The 19600-nt window shown below is 49.4% G+C and overlaps 1 protein-coding gene across 2 annotated transcripts in view; it reads left to right on the forward strand.

Moving 5' to 3' along the window:
• Positions 54-19600, forward strand: part of XYLT1 (xylosyltransferase 1) — a 160146-nt gene continuing 140599 nt past the window's right edge. For both annotated transcript variants that reach the window (XM_021412123.1, XM_021412124.1), the window contains exon 1: positions 54-327. In XM_021412123.1, the coding sequence (XP_021267798.1) occupies positions 85-327 (243 nt within the window). In that variant the 5' untranslated portion in view covers positions 54-84. The remainder of the gene's footprint in view (positions 328-19600) is intronic.

Consider the following 19600-nt stretch of genomic DNA (forward strand, 5'->3'; position numbering starts at 1 on the left):
CGCTGCTGACGTCTGGCTCTGCCCGGCTGAAAACTCCGCGCCGCGGCGGATGCGGCGGCTCTCGGCAGCGCGGCGGCGGCGAAGATGGTGGCGGCTCCGTGCGCCCGGCGGCTGGCGAGGCGCTCCCGCTCGGCGCTGGTGGCGGCGCTCACCGTGCTGCTGCTGCAGACCCTCCTCGTCTGGAATTTCACCTCCCTCGACGCCGGCGAGGAGCAGCGCGGCGCCTCCGGCCGCGAGAAGCGGGACCGCGGCGGCACCGCCGCCGGCAGCGAGCACCGCGCGCAGCCGCACCGCCGCGGGGCCGGCGCCGTGCACGGGAAGGCGATGGTACGTGCGGGAGCTCCGCGGGGCCGCGGTCGGGGCCGGGGCGGTGCCGGGCGGCGCTCCGAGCGGAGCCCTCCGAGCGGCGGTGACCGCGGGCGCGGCGCTGCCCAACTTCGCCTCGGGTCCGCCCGCTCGCCGCGTGCCGAGGGCTCGTTTCATTCACCCGTTTGCTTTTTTCACCTGAAACCGCGCGGGCACCGCTCCCTCTCGCCGGGCTCTGCCAGGCCCGCTAGGTTACAGGCAACGCAATGTAATGCAATAATGCCATCGCCCGCCGAACGCGTAGGGTTCCTGAAAGCGTTCTCTCTCTCCTCGTCTTTTTTTTCATTTTCTTCTTTCGCAAACCGAGCCCGCAGGGGCCGCGCAGCCCCCGATTCCCAGCGCGTTTCGGAGCGTTCCGGCGGAGCTCGGGGCGCTGCCTGTGCCGTTCGCGCGGTGCTCGTGCTGCGGGCTTCGAGGCAGAAGTTCTGCGCTGTCCGCTAGGAACGCGCGTCGCTTTGTCTGTTCTGGGATTTCTGTTCGCATCTTGTGAGAGAAAGCAGCAGCGGGTCCGTGGTGAGCGGGAAGGGGCGCGGGGACAGCTCCTGGAAGGCAGCGCCGTGCGGTCCTCGTGTGTCAGGTGTGATTGCTCGGAGCCCTGCCTGCGCCGTTCGGCTCTTGTCCCTGAGCGTCGTCGTAGGTTGGTACTCCGCTTTGAGACGTGTAACTGTTGGAACTCTGCGGTTTTTCCTCCAGCCCTATCATCCCTCTCTCCCGGTCCAGTCCTTCATCGTCTCATCTTTCCCTCGTTAGCTCCGAGCTTTCCCCTCTCGGTCCCTCTGTGTGGGCTGCTGAGGACCGTGCTGCCACAGGGCTCTGTACGGGGCCAGCTCCCGCCTCACTCCTCTCCTCGGGAGCCCTCAGAGCTCCGGGAGGCCATCGGGAGGACGGTGCTCACAGCTGTCCTGCACACGTCCCAGCCCTGTGCCTGGTGTGCTGGGTCGGGTGCCCAGTGCAGGGCTGAGCGTGCTGGGAAGCGCTTCCTATGCTGGGGCCGTGTGGATGGAGGGCTCTGGGTGCTTGGATGTGGGAGCTGTGACTCACTGCTGCGTGCACACGGATTCGAGCGGAGACCTAAAGATGGAGCGCTGGGGTTCCCGGTGGAACGCTTACATTAGAAAGCAAAGCAGTTCTCCCCGGTTACCCTGTGTGAGCGGTGGGACTGCAGCACACCATCCTGCAGCTGGCAGTGCCACCCAAGAGCCGTGCTGCAGGTGAGTGCTGCGTTGTGAGGGAACAGTGCTTTTTAAAGACAACCTCATGGCGCTCGTGGCTCTGCTTCACCTTCATGTGGGGATGTGGCTCCGTGCTTGGAGCTGCTTGGTCAGGCTCTGAAAGCCGCGTGTAAGACCCAGCCTTTGGCACACGGGACACAGTTTGTGCAGTGCTGCCCTGATGTTGCGTGGCTCCCGGCACTGCCAGGTCCGGCTCCGCAGTGCTTGTGGCACACATGCACGTACCCAGCCCTGCACACACTGTCTGTCTCCCAGGCAGGCCCACTTTTGGTTTCAGGCTCACATAGAAGCTCTCTGTTTAATGGAATTACACGACACGGAATTGGTGTGAAAGATGTCTTTTTCTTCCTGGTGCTTTGATTCCGTGTTAAAATCCAATGTACATAATGCATGTGTGAAGTTATCCTTTTCAGCCCAAGTTTCCCGTAGTTGGCGTGTGTCAGGTTGCTTTGCAGCGCCAGGAGGAGCGGGCTGTGTGAGCGCAGCACTGCTGTTACACCCAGATGTCGATGGGCCCAGAGCCCATCCCAAGGATTTCTCTTCTAAAGATTTCTCATTTTTGCATTTCAACCGAAAAACACTTTAGAAAAGAGCTGTTCTCAGGCTTCTGTCTGAAAGTTGCCATATGAGGCTGCAGTGTTTTTATTTTGATTTTTCTGTCTCTGACCTACATGCAAGACTAAAACGGCGGTGCGTGTCTTACTCTTTTGAGTCAGACATCAGAGAGCAGTGTGAGGATTTGGTCATTTGTGTCTGTGGGAAAGGAAACGGAATTCTTTGAAGCATATGTTTTAGAGGTATTCAGATTTCTTGTTAAGTGCTGTCAGATTCATGTAGTGAGCAGTCTCCACTGAAAAAATGGAATAACACCATACTGTAGGTTTTTTTTTTTTTTAAAAAAAAGGTTGCCACTGAATCTGATTGAACGTGAGTTGCCAAGTTGGCAGGAAGAAACGATTTAGAAAGGAGCTATTCTGTAACTGCAAATGTTCCTGGGGCCGGATCCCCAGGCCGGCTGCATCTGGGGCTTTCAGTATTCATAGGCAGTTTCCTGCAGTTGTTCTATGTTTAATTAGATCGGGTGATAAATATCTTTAAGGAAGTATGAATTGTAGCAGTAGCAGTGACTTCAGCGGGTGCTTGCCACCACGTGTGATTTTCACAGCTGTCAAGCACCCTTTGCATGAGCTTTGTGTTCCGCAGCGCTCCAGCAGCGAAAGCAAGCGAGGATTCGGCAGCAGCTCGCTGCTTTGTTGGGCTTTGCTCCCGCAGCCCGCTTGGAAGTGGCTGTCGGTGGGTGCTGTGCGCTGGGAGCCCGAAGGGAGGCTGCAGGAATGCGCGTCCCCGCTGCGGGGCTGCTGGTGGTGGAGGGAGGTGACAGCAGGCTCGGGCTGCCCGCGGCTGGGCGCTGTGCTCCCCCAGCTGTGGCTGCGCGTCCCTCGCTGCAGGCTGTGGCAGGGCTGTGCCCCGGCTCCCGGTGCCACACGGCACCGCTGTGTTACCGCCTGCCTGCTGAGCACCGTGCCTGCGCTGTCACTGTGCAGCCCGGCGAGGTGCGGCTGCTGGCGTAGGTTCGGAGCGCTTCTGTGGTCTGAGATGTTGGGGTTTCGCTTTAAAGGAGTGGCATGCTGCTTCTGGCATGATGCTATCTCAGGGCACCAAATGCAGCTATCGATAGCTGGAAATGTTGGAACTGGGAAGCAGGGAGATAGCGTTTGTGTGGGAGGGATGAAGGCTGTCTAACCCTCAGCAGAAGTTAAGCTGCAGAGGATGGAGCTGAGGATCGCTGGTGCCTCTCCCCCTCATTTTCTTTTTTTGCAGGGGCCATGTGGAATTTCTGCTTCTTATGGAAATGTGAAGCATTAGGCTGGGTCTGTACTGCCCTGTGGGTCAGGGGAGTAAGCTCACGCAGGTTTTATTTCTTGTTTCCCCCTGGCTTCCCTTTGTGCTGCGTGGCACCACCACGTTAAGAACACAGGGAGCTCCAGGTTGCTGTAACTTTGCCTGTGAGGACTCAGCAGCTCAGTTTGCAGCACTGTTCTGCAGAAATAAATTGGAGCATTGGATGCAGGTGGGTCCCATGCTGCAGCTGGGTGTGGAGCTTCTGAGAAGGAAAGTTTTCAAGGGGGGAAAAAAACAAAACCTGTTACTTCACCTCTAACTTAATCTTTCTGCTTCAGTCAGTGAATAGATTCCATATGTTATAACACACAGGTGATAGCTATCTCTTCATCTTCCCCTTGTTAATGCAGGCAGGTGGCCTCACTAGTTCCAGCTCTGAATGCAAGAAAGGTGCAAGGGAGCTCTGCTTGTGTTCACCCCCGGGACAGGGTGAGACATGCCCTGCCTGCTTTCAGGACACCTGTGGATGTCAGCAGAACAGCTGAGCTAAGGGCCTTAGGTTGAGAGCAAAATGCATGGCATTGAGCTATGAGGGGGCTAAAAATGATACATTTCTAAGGAGAACTACTGACTTGGCTGTTAAGTACCGCTCTGCTTGTTAATGGGACCTTAATCATGCAGCAGTACAACTTCACTAACAATGGAAGAGGAGAATGGAGATGGCTAATTATTTTGTAATGGGAAGGGGGGACGTGATACATCCAGAGCTAGGAGCTGTATAATGATTTCTGCAAAGTCTTAGCACTTAGCAAGGCACATATTAATAAAACAAACAGATCTTTTCAGTAACAGAGAACTAATGTCTGCATTATTTAAGAAGAGTACTAGAACTGGCTTAGGCTGATGGACTCCTGCAGCAGTTCCCTCATTAAGGATCTTTCTGTGGGATGTGGGAAGGTGTATGAAGTGGATCTGTGTTAATTGGCTGTGCCATCCAAAGTCTCTGCCAGGCCATTGGTGTGCTTTCTTGTGCTTTTTTTTTTGTACTGCATGATGGGTTTCTGCAAGTGTTCACTTTCATTTAGAAGCATATTCATTTTCATTTTTTTAGCAAGGGATGACCAGCCGTTATTGTATGGTTACCTGCTGTATCTCTCTGCTGTCTTCAGAAGTGTTTTTCAAAATACCTTTTCCCCTCTGAATCGGAAGTCTACAACAAGTGATACAGCATCTTATCAGTGTTTGCTGATGAGACAGGAGTACAGTGAAAGCTAGAAATCGGCTTAGTTTACAAGGACAGTCAAATTATATAACCTCAAGGATTAACTTTAATCAAATACTTCCTGATTTTTCTTTACAGTGGTAAGATTAGGTCTGGGGCATCACTGGAGTCAATGAGAGCTTTTCCACGGGGGGGGGAAGGCAGGAGCAGAACAGGGAGCTGTGTTCTGGCTGTTGGAGAGACCCTGGAGGAAACTGGGGCTTGTGTGCTGAGCGTCCTTCTTCCATACTCCAGCCTTTTTGTTGAAAGTAATGTGTGTGAAGTGTGTTTTGGGTATAAAACTCTCTATTGGAGCTGTCACCATGCCAGCTCTGGGTGTGTGGTAGCGCAGCTCATGGTGAGTAGTAGTGTTCTCAAGTGTTCTAGTCTGATTCTTAGACATGGTACCGTAGTCCTTCCTCACAGCTTTCAGTAACCATGTGCCTTTGGGGCTGTAGTGCCAGCACATGCTGGGCAGGTGGGAGGGCTCTGTGTAGGAGCAGAGGGTGAAGTTGGAGTCCTGGTTGTATTCCCCTGGCCTCTGGACATCTGCAGCAAAGCCTTCAGAGCCACGTGTCTAAAAGCAGCCTTTTGGGGTTTCCAGTTCTTGAGTGTCCAGACTCGGTCTCTTTGGTCTGATAACTGTGTGCTTTTTTTTCCTCCAGAGAAGCTGAGCAATGGCAAGCTCTGCCTTTATCCCTTCCGTGTTTGGTGCCAGTGATCACAGCTGTCCCATTTTGAGCACTTAGGCTTGGGCTGGAGCTCGCAAACACCAGGCTGCTAATGAATGGAGAGAGCTGAGTGCCTCCAGAAGGCAATTGAGTTCTCTCCAGACCTGAATCTCTGCAAATGAGCTGGGGAGACCATGGCAGTTATGCCTGGAGACCTGCTGTGCCTCGCAGGGGTCCATCCCTTCCAGCACCAGATCTGCTGTACTCCCCAGTCTGCAAAATGAGTTCGGTGAACTTCCCATTTTTCATAAAGTGTTGTGGGCTGAAGTAATCAGTCCTTGTGAAAGGTGCTCAGCTAAGACTGGGCCTGGCTTCCCGGCTGCCATTGGTTGGCGTGGCTCCACTGAACTCAGCACACCAGCTGAGGATTCTGGACCCACAAATGTAATTATCGTTATAATAATAGCGTCAAACAAGTAATCATTATTTTTACACTCTCTTTTCATTTCAAAATGAGAAAATGATTTCCTCTTGGATCAGTGAAAGTAATTTACATTAGGCACAATAATGGTCTACATGGAAATATAATTATTATTCATTTGTATGGCACCATCTGGGCACTAGAAGTTTACAGACCTATGTAAGGAAGGGTCCCTGACTGGAGGAGATTGCAGGCTGGATGGCAGGTAGAGCTGATAACGCCCAAATGAGGTCACGAGTGTCACTGCTGTGGTGCTGCTGTCACCCACCTGCTCAGCACAGGGCTTCCACAGACTGCCTGGAATTGCTCTGTGATTGGCGTTACACAGCGTGAGAGTAGGATGAGTTGAAGGGTTGATCAGTGTGGATGAATCGCGAATGGAATCAGCAAGAGGCTGCTGCTACAAATGGGCTGCCCAGCTGTGCCCCTGCAGTTGAAGGAGGTTTCCAGACTTCACATGGAAGCAAAAATTGTGTCGCTGCCTTGGGGACATCTGAGTGCTGTGAGCCACTCCTCAGCAATGTGTTAGGCAGAGGGCTGAAGGCTTTCCTCGGGTTGGGCGTGGTCTGGAAGATAGGAGATCGGGCTTTGTAACCTGGGGGATGTAGGAGATGAGCAGCAAGTGGTGCTGCCTGAACTTCTGAGCTCATTTTTTAGTGCCAGGTGCCAAAAGGGTTGCTATGCTGAAACTGTGTGACCCCTTATTTTTAGAGATGATGAGAGAATTCCTCCAAGGGCCGATTTTTGTTGTTTGTGATAATGAAATTAAACTTTGGCATTACTATCAGTTTGGTATTAAAAAAAAAAAAAGCTGAGAAAGCTTTCATACTGGAGCGTGGTCAGGTCTTGAATGCTTCCCATGTATTTTGTTCTTATGCAGCTGCCTCCACTGCTGCTCACTTATATTATTAGAGAGCATTAGTAAGTGGAGTGTTTATTTAAAACAATTCTACAAAGCCGAATGAGACTGCAGAGTTCAATTTAACTTGGATTTGGTTGGATGAGTCATGGGCACTCATCTTTCCTTCATGCTGCAGCCTTCGCTTGTCCTTCAGATGTACTTTTTGGTTCAGTTATGTTGATGCAGTCTGAGCATTTTTCTTTCAGTTGATGGCATTCACTGACTTTTCTTAATGCTGAGTTCTGAATTTCATGCTCTCTGAATTTCTGAATGGTCTTTGGTTTTGCTCTTAAAGCCTGGCCTGTTTGTAGTTAGCTTTGTTCGTTATAATTGCACTCTTTGATTGAGGAGGACACATGGTTCAGTTAAAACATGTTATTTTAGAAGAAAAAGCAGTGAAGGTCGTGACTGTATTGACTACAGTGAAGCAAGTTCCCTGAAATTATATCCAGCTCATTGACCCTTACTTGAGAAATGAACAGACAAACCTGAAAAATGACATTTCCCTGGCAAGCTTTTAGTTCCCGTGGAACGAGCAGCCGCATGTCAGAGATGCACGGATGCTCCTCTCGTCACGTGTCCAATCTGAGGGCTCGCCTGGAGACGGCTGCCTGCATGGCATGGAGAGCCCTGCGGCTGCTGGCCAGCTTTGTACCTGGGGGGTTTTGTCTGCAGGTGGGGAGCATACCTGGAGCCCTAACTAGCTAAGTGGCCGTCTGCTAATTAGTGTTATTGAAACTGAACCTCTGTGTTGGGGTGGGCTGTTAGCAGGGAGCCGCATCGCGGTCAGCTTGAACCCTCTAGCAAGTGCGGATAGGCTGGGGGCAGTGCCGCTCATGGAAAACCACAGCTTGTTGCCTGTAGAGGACCAGATTTGGGTAGGTGGAGGTAGTCTGTATGTAAGCCCCTAATTACACTGACTCGGATGCCCACAGGCTTGTTTACGCACAGAGAGCTTTCTGTGGAAGCTGACACAGTTGCTGCAGCCCGTACCGGAGGGCACCCGGCTTCAGCAGCTTGGCCTGCGGTACCCGAAACCCGAGCGAGCAAGCTGAAGAGGAGTCAGCGTAGTAAACAAAGCTGTTAGTGTGTACACCAGGGCAGTAATAATGCTTTGCGCAGCGGCTGCGCCTCAAATTGCTTACATCTTGGCATTCCCTAGGACTGAGTTTAGTCACTCGCTGCATAAATAGAAACTCGGAGGTGCGCTGTGCTCGGGGCGCGCGTGGAGCGACACGTCGGTGAGGAGCTCGCTTGTTCCTCCTTGGCAGCCTTACAGGAGACGACGTGCCAGCCTTCGGCGCAATATTTTGATAAGTCATTGGTTCCTATTAAAATAATAATTATGACGATAATTATAACTGTAGCTGGCTCTCAGACTGAGCAGCTGAGTAGGGGGTGAAGGGAGCAGGGCTGTGCAATACTCGCTGCATGTGTTTGGATCCTGCCCCTTGGGCTTGGAGCACGTGGCTGAGGATGCTGCGGTGTGGGCTGTGCTGCAGCACTGGTCCCCATCCGCTGTCTGAGCTGCTGGTAACGGGGATGTGAAACACCATAGCCTGCCTTGATCACAACATGACCCTGATAAAATGCTGCAGTAAGCGCCGATTGTGGCTTTCTGTGGTTAGCACAGCGTGCTTTGTTGTGCCCGTGACTGCAATAATGTTATGGCTCTTGCCCCAGTGAGCCCGGGTCAGGCCCTGGTAATATTGCAGCTTCCAGGAGGGGTCTGTGCTGGTGGCACCGCAGCCATGGTGGCACTGCCCTGTGCCTCTCTAATCCAATTCAGCATTAACCATCTGCGCTAACCAGGCTGCCACTGCCTGACCCCCTCTGCTGAGGCACTGCAAGTGATTAACAAGTATTTATTAGAAAAAGACAGTTTCAGATCTGCTCATTTTCCAGATTGTAAGCAGAGATCTCCTGCCCTCAAGCCCCACCACTGCAAGGTATGTTATTTTTGTCTATGGTTTCTTTTCAATCCAATTTTTGTGTCCTTGGATGCCTAAGAGAAGCAGGCGGCGTTGCTTGTTTCCTGCTGCTCATGCAGAGCTGCGGATCTTCTGGAGCTGGGTGTGCTGCGGGGTCTGTGGCCTTTCGCGCGTATTCAGCACGGCAGAATTTGACCCAAGTATATTATATGTGAAAGATAAGAGCTTGTCTTCATACAGACAAATACACAAGCAAAAAGTGCTCTATGGGTGTTTGACCCCCACAGGAGCTTGACCCTCATACTTAAAAATCCAGCCTTAGACTTTCCCCCAGCAGTTCTTTTTTTTTTGTCCATTTTAGTGCCATCACTGATCTGTCAGACAGAACAACTGGCTCATGCTGGCTGGTTCTTACCATGAGAGTATTTCATTTTGCAGTTTGAGTCTCTTGGGGGATTTTCACTTTTTAGCTGTGGGTGAACGTGAAGCAGTTCTCACATCACGCACTTCCTCGTGAGTGCCTGCAAGCAGAGGGAAGCTGGGGTCGTGCAGTCAGTTGGTTCTTCAGGAGCCCGTGTTGGGGCAGCCTGGGCACCTCTGCAGCTGGAGGGGACTTGGGGCACTTGGAAGCGTCACCGGTTTTGTAATGGGTGTTCATTGGCCACACGCAGTGCCAGAGGTGCTTTCAGTTTGCAGAGTGTGACACTTGGATAAGTGAGAGTAAGCCCTCGAATTTCATGCTGTCCTGGTTTTAATTAACTTCTGCGTTTTGTTTCTAGTTGAATTATGAGACCGCTGCAGACTTTGATCTGAACTCTGCCACCTCAACAAACTTGTTTGGTGGTTGGAAGCCATCTGCAGCCAAGGAGCAAGGTGTTGTTTTGCTTGTTCGCAAATTTCTATCTCTTGTTGTTATTTTTAACCCGGTGTTGTGTACTTCCCCCTGCAGCCGGAGCAGTTCGCGTGCTGCTGGAGCCATCGTAGCTCAGCCGGGCGGTGCTGGTGGCGGCACGGTTCCTTCAGAGATGTATTCGTGTCATTGGAAAACGAAGTACTGCTGGTCTCTGTTAGCTGCTTGGAAATCAGGAGCTTCGTTATGGAAGAGTGTTTCTCTTCTGTTGAATGAGTTTGTGGGCGTTTATTTTCCCTTCTTGCTGCTGTCCGTGAGCTGTTTGCATCCTGACTTGTGGCTGCCTGCTCTGACTGCTTCCTGTTTGTTGAAAATAAAACTTAAGCAGCATCTCTGTATTCCCACATGTTTAGACCTGTTGCTATGGTTGGGATGGTAGAGGTGCTACAGTAGTTTGAAAAATCTTATTAGTAAAGTTGTTGGTTATTTTATTTTACTTTTTTCACCGTTTACTGGAGTAGAATGCATTCGAGTCCTGACACTGCTACTCTTAATTGAGCAGAGACCTGTGTGTCCATGTGCTGTATTCCCTTGTTGGGTCTCAGTGCCAGCTGATGGCAGCAAGAGTTGTGTGGCTGGTGGATGGGCTGGGTTTTTCAGACTGATGATTCTCTTGAAGTGTTTCACTTTGCAGTATCCCATTTAAATGATCCTAGGAGCTGGCAAGTCATCACCTGATGGCGATTGAGCTGTTCTAATCAGCTGTTACTTTTGAAAACTCTTCACTTTGTTGTTTAGTGTTATCCTGTATAAGCATGGTGTGTGAGAGGCTGTTGTGCAGGACTATCTTGGAGATGCTTTTCCCAACTGAATTTCAGCTTTTTCGGTGTGCTCTTGCGGAGGACAGGTCTGTATGAGCTCGGGAAACATGGACTGCTGGGACTGAGCTGTGGGTGTGCAGAGCCACTGGGCGTCCTTGCTGGAGCTGGAGTGCAGATGGAGTGTGAAACGATGCAAGAAGAGTCAAGTGAATACGATAACGTTAGGGTTTTTTATGTAGGTTCTATATATTCATTTAAGTTGCTGAACTCAAATGGATTTTAAAGTACAGGTGTTTCAGTTGTCCTAAAGTGCTCCATAATATATATACCATTTATATGGTAGAAACTCTTCTTTATGTGGGTTTTATAAATACGGTTCTGTAAAGCCTAAAACTGATACCAGTCTGATGTGATTTGTTGTGTTAGGCAGTAAGCTTAAATCAAAACATTGTATAAAATTCTTTCAGCTTTCCACGTCTTCCTGCTCTGCACGGAAGCTGAAGGCAGGAGGCCGGCCTGGCTGGGTTCCTCCTGTCTGCAGCGGGATTCCTTGACAGTCACTTCCCGTTTTTAGTGGTTTTAGGAGTGCTGGAACTTGTAATTTGGGATTTTTCCTGAAGGCCTTTAGTATTCTGCTGGCCTTGTTGGTTCTCTTTCAAACCATGCTATGTTAATGGTTTCATGTGATGCTGAATTACTGAAGATGCTCATGCTGGAGGCAGGCACTCAGGTGTGCATGATGCTTGATGCAAGGAAGTATTATTTTGATGGAAGGTACGTTGCATCCATTTGTATTGCATTATGTTGCACCTTTAATACTTCCAGCCTTCTTTTAGGAAGTAGTACACTTCTGTAAGGGTTTACTGATGGACTTAATTGGGTCAGCTTTGAAAGGGGTGGGTGGGGTTTCTGAGTGGGTTCAGAATGCCTACTTTGTCTTCAAGTGAACTGGTGTTAGAGTTTGATTTATGTGTATTGATCCCTACTTAAGGAGATGTCCAAATTATTGTACGTGTCGGTCAGGGTTAGGATAAACCACAGACATTTATGCTGAAGGACTGTGCTGTAGCTGATGTATGCACACAGCTTGCCAGCACTGGTGGGGAGCAGAGCAGCCCTGGGGGTGCAAGAGGAGGGCTTTGCAGGGCAGGGCTTGTGGCCGTGCTGTGAAGGAGCAGGGTGCGAGGCTGCTGTGAGTTCCTGGAGCCAAGCAGGAGGTGTGGGGCTCTGCGGATGGGTCTCAGTTTGGTAGTAGCAGATCCCAGCGGGCTGAGGCTGCTCTGGAAGGTGACACTTGCCCAACACCCTGGCCTGGTGCTCTGTGTTGATGGCAGTGCTGGGGGCATGAATGAGACAGAAGACTTTGAGGGCTAAAGGGCACTGATAACTTAAAGAATCATAGAATGGCTTGGGTTGGAAGGGACCTCAAGGATCATCAAGTTCCAACCCCCAGGCTGCAGGCAGGGCTGCCAGCCGCTGGGTCAGGTACTAGATCAGGTTGCCCAAGGCCCCATCCAGCCTGGCCTCGAACACCTCCAGGGACGGGGCATCCACAACCCCCCAGGGCAACCTGTGCCAGCACCTCACCACTCTCAGTTTAAAACAAACAAACTTCCTTCTGACTCTCCTCTGAGTCTCCTCTCCTTTAGTTTAAAACCATTTCCCCCTTGTCCTGTCTCTATCTGCCCATGTAAAAAGTTGATTTTCTTCCTGTTTATAATCTCCCTTTAAACATTGGAAAGCCATAATGAGGTCTCCTTGCAGCCTTCTATTCTCCAGGCTGAACAAGCCCAGCTCCCTCAGCCTGCCTTCCTAGGAGAGGTGCTCCAGCCCTCTGATCATCTTCGTGGACCTCCTTTGGACCATCTCCAGAAGCTCCACATCCCTCCTGTGTTGAGGGCCCCCAGACCTGAGTGCAGTATTCCAGATGGGGCTTCATGAGGGCAGAGTAGAGAGGGACAATCTCCTCCCTTGCCCTGCTGGTCACCCCTCCTCTGATGCAGCCCAGGATACCGCTGGCCTTCTGGGCAGCAAGAGCACACTGCTGACTCATGTTCAGTTTTTCATCTACCAGGACACCGAAGTCCTTCTCAGCAGGGCTGCTCTCAAGGAGTTCCTCTCTGGGTGTGTTTACCTATCTGGAATTACCCCGATCCAAGTACAGAGCCTTGCACTTTGTTTGTTGAACCCCATTAGGTTCGCAAAGGCTCACTCACCTTTTGAGTTCATCAAGGTCCTTCTGAATGGCATCCCTTCCTTCTGCCATATCAATTGCGCTGCTCAACTTGGTGTCATCAGCAAACTTGCTGAAGGTGCACTCGATCCCATTCACTATGTCACTGATAAAGATGTTAAAGAGTACTGGTCCCAAGACAGGTTCCTGGGGCACGCCACTTGTTACCAGCTTCCACCACTGACCACAGCCCTCTGGCTGTGACCTTCCAACCCATTGCTCATCCACCAAATAGTGCACCCTTCGAGTTTGTATCAGTCCAATTTAGAGATAAAGTTATGGTGTGGGACCATGTTAAAGACCTTGCACAAGTCACGTTGTCTTCCCTTTGTCCACTGATGCCATCACTCCATTGTAGAAGGTCAGGAGTGATCTTCCCTTGCTGAAGCTGTGCTGACTGCCTTGGATTTCCTGCTTGTCCCTCATGTGCCTAGACATCTTTTCCAGGGGAAAAACACCAAAATCTTGGACCACCGTAGCTGCTGAATTGTGGGTGCATGTCCTTGAGAAGAAACTGTTCCATTATCCCTAATGCTCTAAAGCTAGCTGAGTAAACAAAACAAACACAGATGTTTCCTTGCTGGCAGTACTCCGTAAAGGCATTGGTCAGCTGCAGGTTGGTGTGTGTATGCACAGAGCTGGGGACTGGACAGTGTGGGCATTGCTCTAGAGCACTTCCTGCAGGGTTGAATGGGCTTGCTGAAGAATACTGTGTGTTGACAGTTCATTAACCATTTAATGAATTGCTAAAAGCTGCTTTCCACAGGTGTAAGTTGGTGAAGATGCTGTGTTGCTAAGGTTGTGCCTGGCTCCAGGGGCATGGACTGTGCGTGCGATGGCTGTTCACTTGTCCTGTGGAGCAGCTGCTTGGCTGACACAGATGAGACCAGAATCCTGACCAGTTCTGCAGGGCACCCGAGGCACAGTGGTGCTGTGCCCCAGGGATGGAGGTTTCTGAGGTACCCCGCCCCCGAGCAGCTCACTGCTGTGCTGAAACCGAGGGAATGTTGTGTACGTACAGCAGTGTGTGGTCAGGCCGCACAGCTAGCCTGGGAAATCTGGCTGCTTGTGCTCCTCTGTCAGTGCTGAATTTGCTATTGTTTAAAGAAAACTCTTTTCTTGGCATGTGTGCACAAGGATTTATGTAATAGTAATTATTTTAGTATGTATGTATTTCAGGGATTTTTGGAGGTAGGAGTTGCTGTTAAAACACAGCTTCAGTCACCTGGCTTGTGGATCATGGGATGTCACCTTCTCAGAGCTGCTGACGTGTGTCACTGCTCTCTTAACTCCTGACTCTCCTTATGTTTCTCTTGCTTTTTGCCAGAAACCTCCCGCCCAGTCCCCGCATCGGGCTGAGCTCGCTGCTGTGGCTGTTCTGCAGCCTGAGGCAGCAGCACATGGAAATGCTCAGCTCAGCACTGTGGCATAGCTGCTCCCCAGGGCCTGCATGTGGGAGCAGTTGGGCAATGCTGCTGAGCACCACTGGATGTGTACCAGAAATGCAGGCGGCTGGAGCTGTGGCTGCCCGGTGCCACCCAGTGTGCCCGATGCCATGTGGCAGTGCATCCCTGCGCACAGATCAGCTTTCTGTTCAGGTTCCCCCTCCGCCTGGAGACTTGTTCTCTCACCCAAAGCTGTGATCCCTCACTGCTGGCATCTTTTTGCTTTCCAAGGATGAGGCTTTTCTGCTCTCCCTTTAATCCTTTATTCTCACTGATGTGCATCTCTGCTTCTGTTCCTCCCTTTTCAGAGCAGAGAACATTCCTTGTTCTAAGTGTTTCAGCAATGCCGTTTGGTTCCCTCTTTGCAGAGAGAGGCCGGCTTTGATCAGTAGAAAAAGCAACTGGTTGTAGAAATACGCACTGTGCGCTTCTTGCATATTCTGAGTGTCTTTGTAACCGGTGCGTAGCACATTGCCTCTGGCTGCATGTTTCTGGCATGCAGCTTCTGTTTGTGCCGCCAGAGACCTTGGCAATACCTCAGCCTTTACGTGAGCCCGCAGTCCTTCTAGGTATTGAGTGATGTGAGTAAGGTCTTCTCACTGTGGGAAAGCCATGGCAAAATAAGCGGAGGTGTGAGTTTAAGGTGCAGCTTATTTCATACCAGGTCCTATGGGAGTGCTGTGGCCCCACGTGTGGTGATGCTCTGTGGCTTCTGTGACCCAGCTGGGTATGTTGAGTGGACTTAGTGATCTTAGAGATCTTTATGTTGCTTTGATTCTGTTATTCTTCAAAGAAGTTGCTGTTCTTAGTCATGCTCTTCAGATGCCCTTTCAAACTAGTGTTTACAACAAGCTATGTTATATGTGAGATGAACTTTGCTTGCTTCTTTACATCAAATCTAAGTAAAAATGTCATTTTTTTTTCTGTCTCTGTCTGACTTGTTACTGAGGTTTCCTCTCTGGATGACAGTTGCGGGGTTATTTTGTGAGCGCTCTGTAATGCCTTTATGTACTTGGGCTGGTTTGTAGTGTGTGACACCTTGTTTGCATCCCATTCGGTGTTGATGGCATTCTCACACCACGGCTGTGCAGAAAGGCAGCCCAGATCCTGTGCAGAACTCACTTGGAGAGCCACATTGAACCAAGGGACGGGGTGAAAGCAGAGTGAAGGAATTTGTCACAGCTTTCTGCTCTGATGTGGGTTTGTATCCTGAAGTAGAAAGCGCCTTGGGAAGTCTGCTTGAAGCCACCGTGAGCAGGAATGTCAGTGTGAATAATAGGGGAGGAAATCTTTTCCATCACGTAGAAAATTTATGTTGGATAGTAAGGATGGCTGGAGGAAAATGCATTGAAGTGGCTACGTCTTAAGTCTTGGGGTCCTGAATAATACAGTTTAGGAAATAGCAGCTGGGTGTATATTCTCTTATTCAATCAGAAAGCCAGATTGGAAGGGATGAACATTCTTCCGAGGCTATAGAAAGTCCAGGTGAACTCTCTGAGAAGTAGCAGGATAAAATACACACTTTTGTTTTCCCATTTCCCTGGAAATTACTTCTTTGCTATGTGTATGTTCTTTATGGTAGCAGCTGCTTTATGAGAAGCATCTTTCTGTGTTGCACTTCGATATCAGCAACAGGAGAAGGCTGATAGTTATTTATATGGATGTTAAAAGAGCTCATGGGAACAGGGTATAGAGTGTTTGTTATATTTTATAAGTAGAACAGTAAAAAAATAAATAGATCTCTGCTTTGTATGGGTGTGCATCTTCTCAAAGAGCACTGTGGTTTATGTTCTGCAAGCGTGGTATGGTCTGTGTTTGTGTAAGGGGAAAGCTCCAGAGTGAACTTGAAACAGCCGTTGTTAATTGTGTAGCCAGTGTACATTATTCACTGTAACATGTTTTCCACCTTCTCAGTGCCACTTAGAGTTGAATTAACATTAGGAGTTTCGCTGTCCTGTGCTATGAAGTGTCTGGTGTGATTTCTTTACTCTCTGGAACTGGTGGCAGAATCCCCTCTTACACCAGAGAAACTTTTCACCTTGTGGCTTAACATTTGCTCTGATGTTTATCCTCTGTGTTGGGAACTCCTGGCATGGCTGTGCAAGCCAGGAGTTGGTGATGGTCGGTAGTGATGGGCTGCAGTCACGTCAGTGTTGCACCACTTTGACATCTCCTTTCTAAGCTTAGGGTTGATGTTTCCTTTAACATTTCATACTCAAAATCAAGTTCAGTTCTGATGCACATTGCCAAAGAGGCATTGCAAATTCTGCTCTTATTTGAAGCAGCGTGGCATGATGTGACATTTATACAATGGCAGATAAAAGGACATGCTGAGCTAATGGTTCGGGCTCTCCTGTCAATGCGAAACACTTGATTATTTTTTTTTTCCCTCTCTGCTTTTGAAAGGCACTCGTCCCAAATATGCCATAAGTAAATATATCTAGAATAAATGGTTTTCTCTATGCCACATTTACAGGGAAACCAGCTGGCCTTACACAAATGTATGTATATATGCATATACATGTAGATGTGCACACTTACACGCATTTCTCACGGCCCGCCCCAAAGCTCAGGAGGACACGTCTTGCAGCAGGAAGGCAGAAGGGAGGGCTCCTGCTGACCTGCAGGGCAGTGCAGTGCAGCCCAGCCGGGTTTGAGGCCTTCGGTAACGGTTGGTGAGGTTCCATGGGGCTCCAGTGGGCAGTGTTGGCTGAGGGAAGGCAAGGACGCTCGGTCAATCCAGAGCAAATATCAGTGAAAAAGGACTTGGGTAAGTGGGTAGGATTTGTGTTCATACAAGTCTTGGTTGTTGGGAGAGCACAGGCTGTGTGTGGTGTTGTGCTGTTGTGCAGACTGGCTCTTGGCTCTTAACAGAATTGTTGCTCTGAAGTCTTTTGCAGTGCATCCAGAAGCTTTTGTCACGTGTGGTTTCAGGTTGAAGCTGTGCAAAGCCTTCTGTTGTTGTTTAAATAAACATGCTTAAATTCCCTTACTCTTGATGAGAAGGTGTCTGCTACTTTTTATTTTTCCTCTCATTGTAGCTATTCTTTCTGGAGACTGTACCAAAAGATACCAGCTAAACTTTTGTTTCATATTTGCAACATGACAAAGTGCATCCTTGGCTCCAATTTTGTGTAGCTGCATCAGGAAGAACAGTAAGATATTTGTAAAGTGGCCTGTCTTTATCTGAAGGAAATGTTGATAATCTGTGAGCTTTTTAACAGCGTGGAAGTGTAATATTTTGTTACTTATTTGAGAACTCCTCCACTGATGGGGGTGTCAGTGGGATCTTACCCATCTCTTGCCAATTTCTGTGTCTTTTCCTCCCAGTGCATTAGAGTAAGCGTCCAAATGTGGTCCTGTCATCAACTTGGTGAGTACAAGGTGACGTAGCATGGTGCTGTCCTTGTTAGTTTATCTTTGGTACCTGGCAGTTTTTCAGAGACTACCACTGGACACACTATATATTTGCTATGTTGGTAGCTCTCGCTGCCAGCTTACAGCTGGTACAGTCTTTTATGGATTTCTAAATCATTTGAAATATTGTATCTCAGGGTAAGGCTGTGTACTGAATTGGTCAGTATTCATGATAAAGTAAGACAGGTGTGCTGAAGACAGAGAAATTAATACTTCGTGAAGACTCTAGCTCTCTAATTTCAAATTAATTCATAGCTTGGATTATCTTTTGATCTAAAATATCAATACAGTATACCTTAAATTTTGACGTTCTACCAATAATTTCAGGTTCACGCTAGAAACTGTGGCTCAGGCCCTCAAGTGAAGTGCTCCTCTGCAGGAACTGTACCCTGCTGAGGTTCCGTATGGGTGATCTTCGTGGTGGATTCCTCGCAGAGGGGTGAACTTTGCACTTAGTCCATGTGAGGAGGGCTGACTGCAGGTGACTGTTGCCCTGCGCAGTGCAAGTGGCCGCTCTCATTGCCTCGTCCTGTACCTCCTGCTGAGTTCAGAAGATGCTGTCTTTTGTTGCTGGCAGAGCAAGGAAGGATCAGGCTGTGCTGGGAGACCTCTGGACTCTGTAGAGGGTGCGGAGTGCTGGGGGCAGGAGCCGTAAGTTTTACTCACCCTGACCTTTCCGGTGGCCTCAGCTGGCCTCTGGGCCTCTGCCACGCTCTGCACTCAGCCTTTTGTCCCTGCAGATCTTGTTAGTTTTCTTTGAAGCAGGAATGCTATTGCTCTGTTTAGCGCAGAGAGGCCCTGCTGACAGCAGAGGCATTTGGGGGCCTTTGTGTTATGGTGGTGGTGGGTAGTGTCGTAAATTAAAAAAAACAAGCCAAAACTTGGCTGTGGATGTGCTTTGGATTTGAAGTCAGGCTTGTGCATAAGGTTGTGTTTAACTTGAGGGAACTCAGTGTGTTATGAAAGAAATAGCTGTAGCGTTCTGCTTTCAAAGGTTGGTTTTCCTTTTTTTTTGTTTTTTTTTTTCTGGTGTGTATGAGTCTAAATCACTGAGCAAAATGCCCTCCCTGTTTTTTGAGTTTAACGTAGTAGATCGTGGGGTTTCCTTGAAGCTCTCATCAGGCGGAAGCTGCTTTCTCTTTATGGAAACTTTTTTTTTTTTGCAAATTTCTGCAAGACTGTCTGAAAACTTGGCTGTTGTCTGACAGCTCCTGATGTGTGGTTTATCTTTGGACACTTCTACCAGATTCTCTCCAAAGCTCTGTCTCATCCTGTTTGTATCCTTATTTATGGAGAAGTCCTGCAGCACGCCCCTTCCTGGCTGTACCGGGTGTTTTGGGTCACCCATGCTGCTCCTCTCAAGCACAGTGTTGTGCAGACGCTGCCTGGCCAAGCGCGCGTTGCAGGGCTGGGAGCTGGGCAGCACGGAGCTGTTGGAAGGGTGCTGGCAGCAGTGGTGAGCCTTGTCAGATGGAGCTGTCTCATGGGTCTGTTATTGTGAGAAAATAAAGTCACTTCTGTGTGACATTTTGATGCTGAGCTGTTCTTCCTTTGGATTCCTGATCGTTCATTGACTTGTCAAACACTTTCTATTACTGCTTTGATTGATTTACCAGAAGTCGTCCTACTTTGGAGGATGAATTTAGGAGCTCTGATAACAAACACTAAGAAATGCTGTGGTTTTGAACACCAATTCCAAGAAAAATTGGAAGGAAATGTTATTTGTGTGTTGAATGCTGTTGCATAACATTCTCAGATGGGGAGCTCACGTTGGGTGCCTTCAGACAATGCCCCAGGCAGGTGCTTTGTGCAACTCCTTCACAGTTACAAAAAGAATTAGTGCTGTCTTTGGAGCAAACCTTCTGGAGCTTGGAAAGTCACCCTGCTCCGTGATTGATTTTACATCAAGGATGGATCTTTCCTTCAGCACCCAAGCACAAACGTTCATACACCTGCATGGAATAGCTGAGTGTGCGCGTGCTCCCACAGCCTGCAGGAGAGCAGGGGGGAGAGCTGCCAAACCAAGTGCCGGCTTACAGGAGCCATGTGTGCCCCTCACTGCAGGCACAGTGTTTTCTAGGGGAAGTTTCCCAACAGTTCTTGGCAAATTCACTGTATTTTTTGAAAACGATAGTTCTTGCATAAACAG

Source organism: Numida meleagris, chromosome 13 (genome assembly GCF_002078875.1).
Source record: "Numida meleagris isolate 19003 breed g44 Domestic line chromosome 13, NumMel1.0, whole genome shotgun sequence".
Lineage (NCBI taxonomy): Eukaryota > Metazoa > Chordata > Aves > Galliformes > Numididae > Numida > Numida meleagris.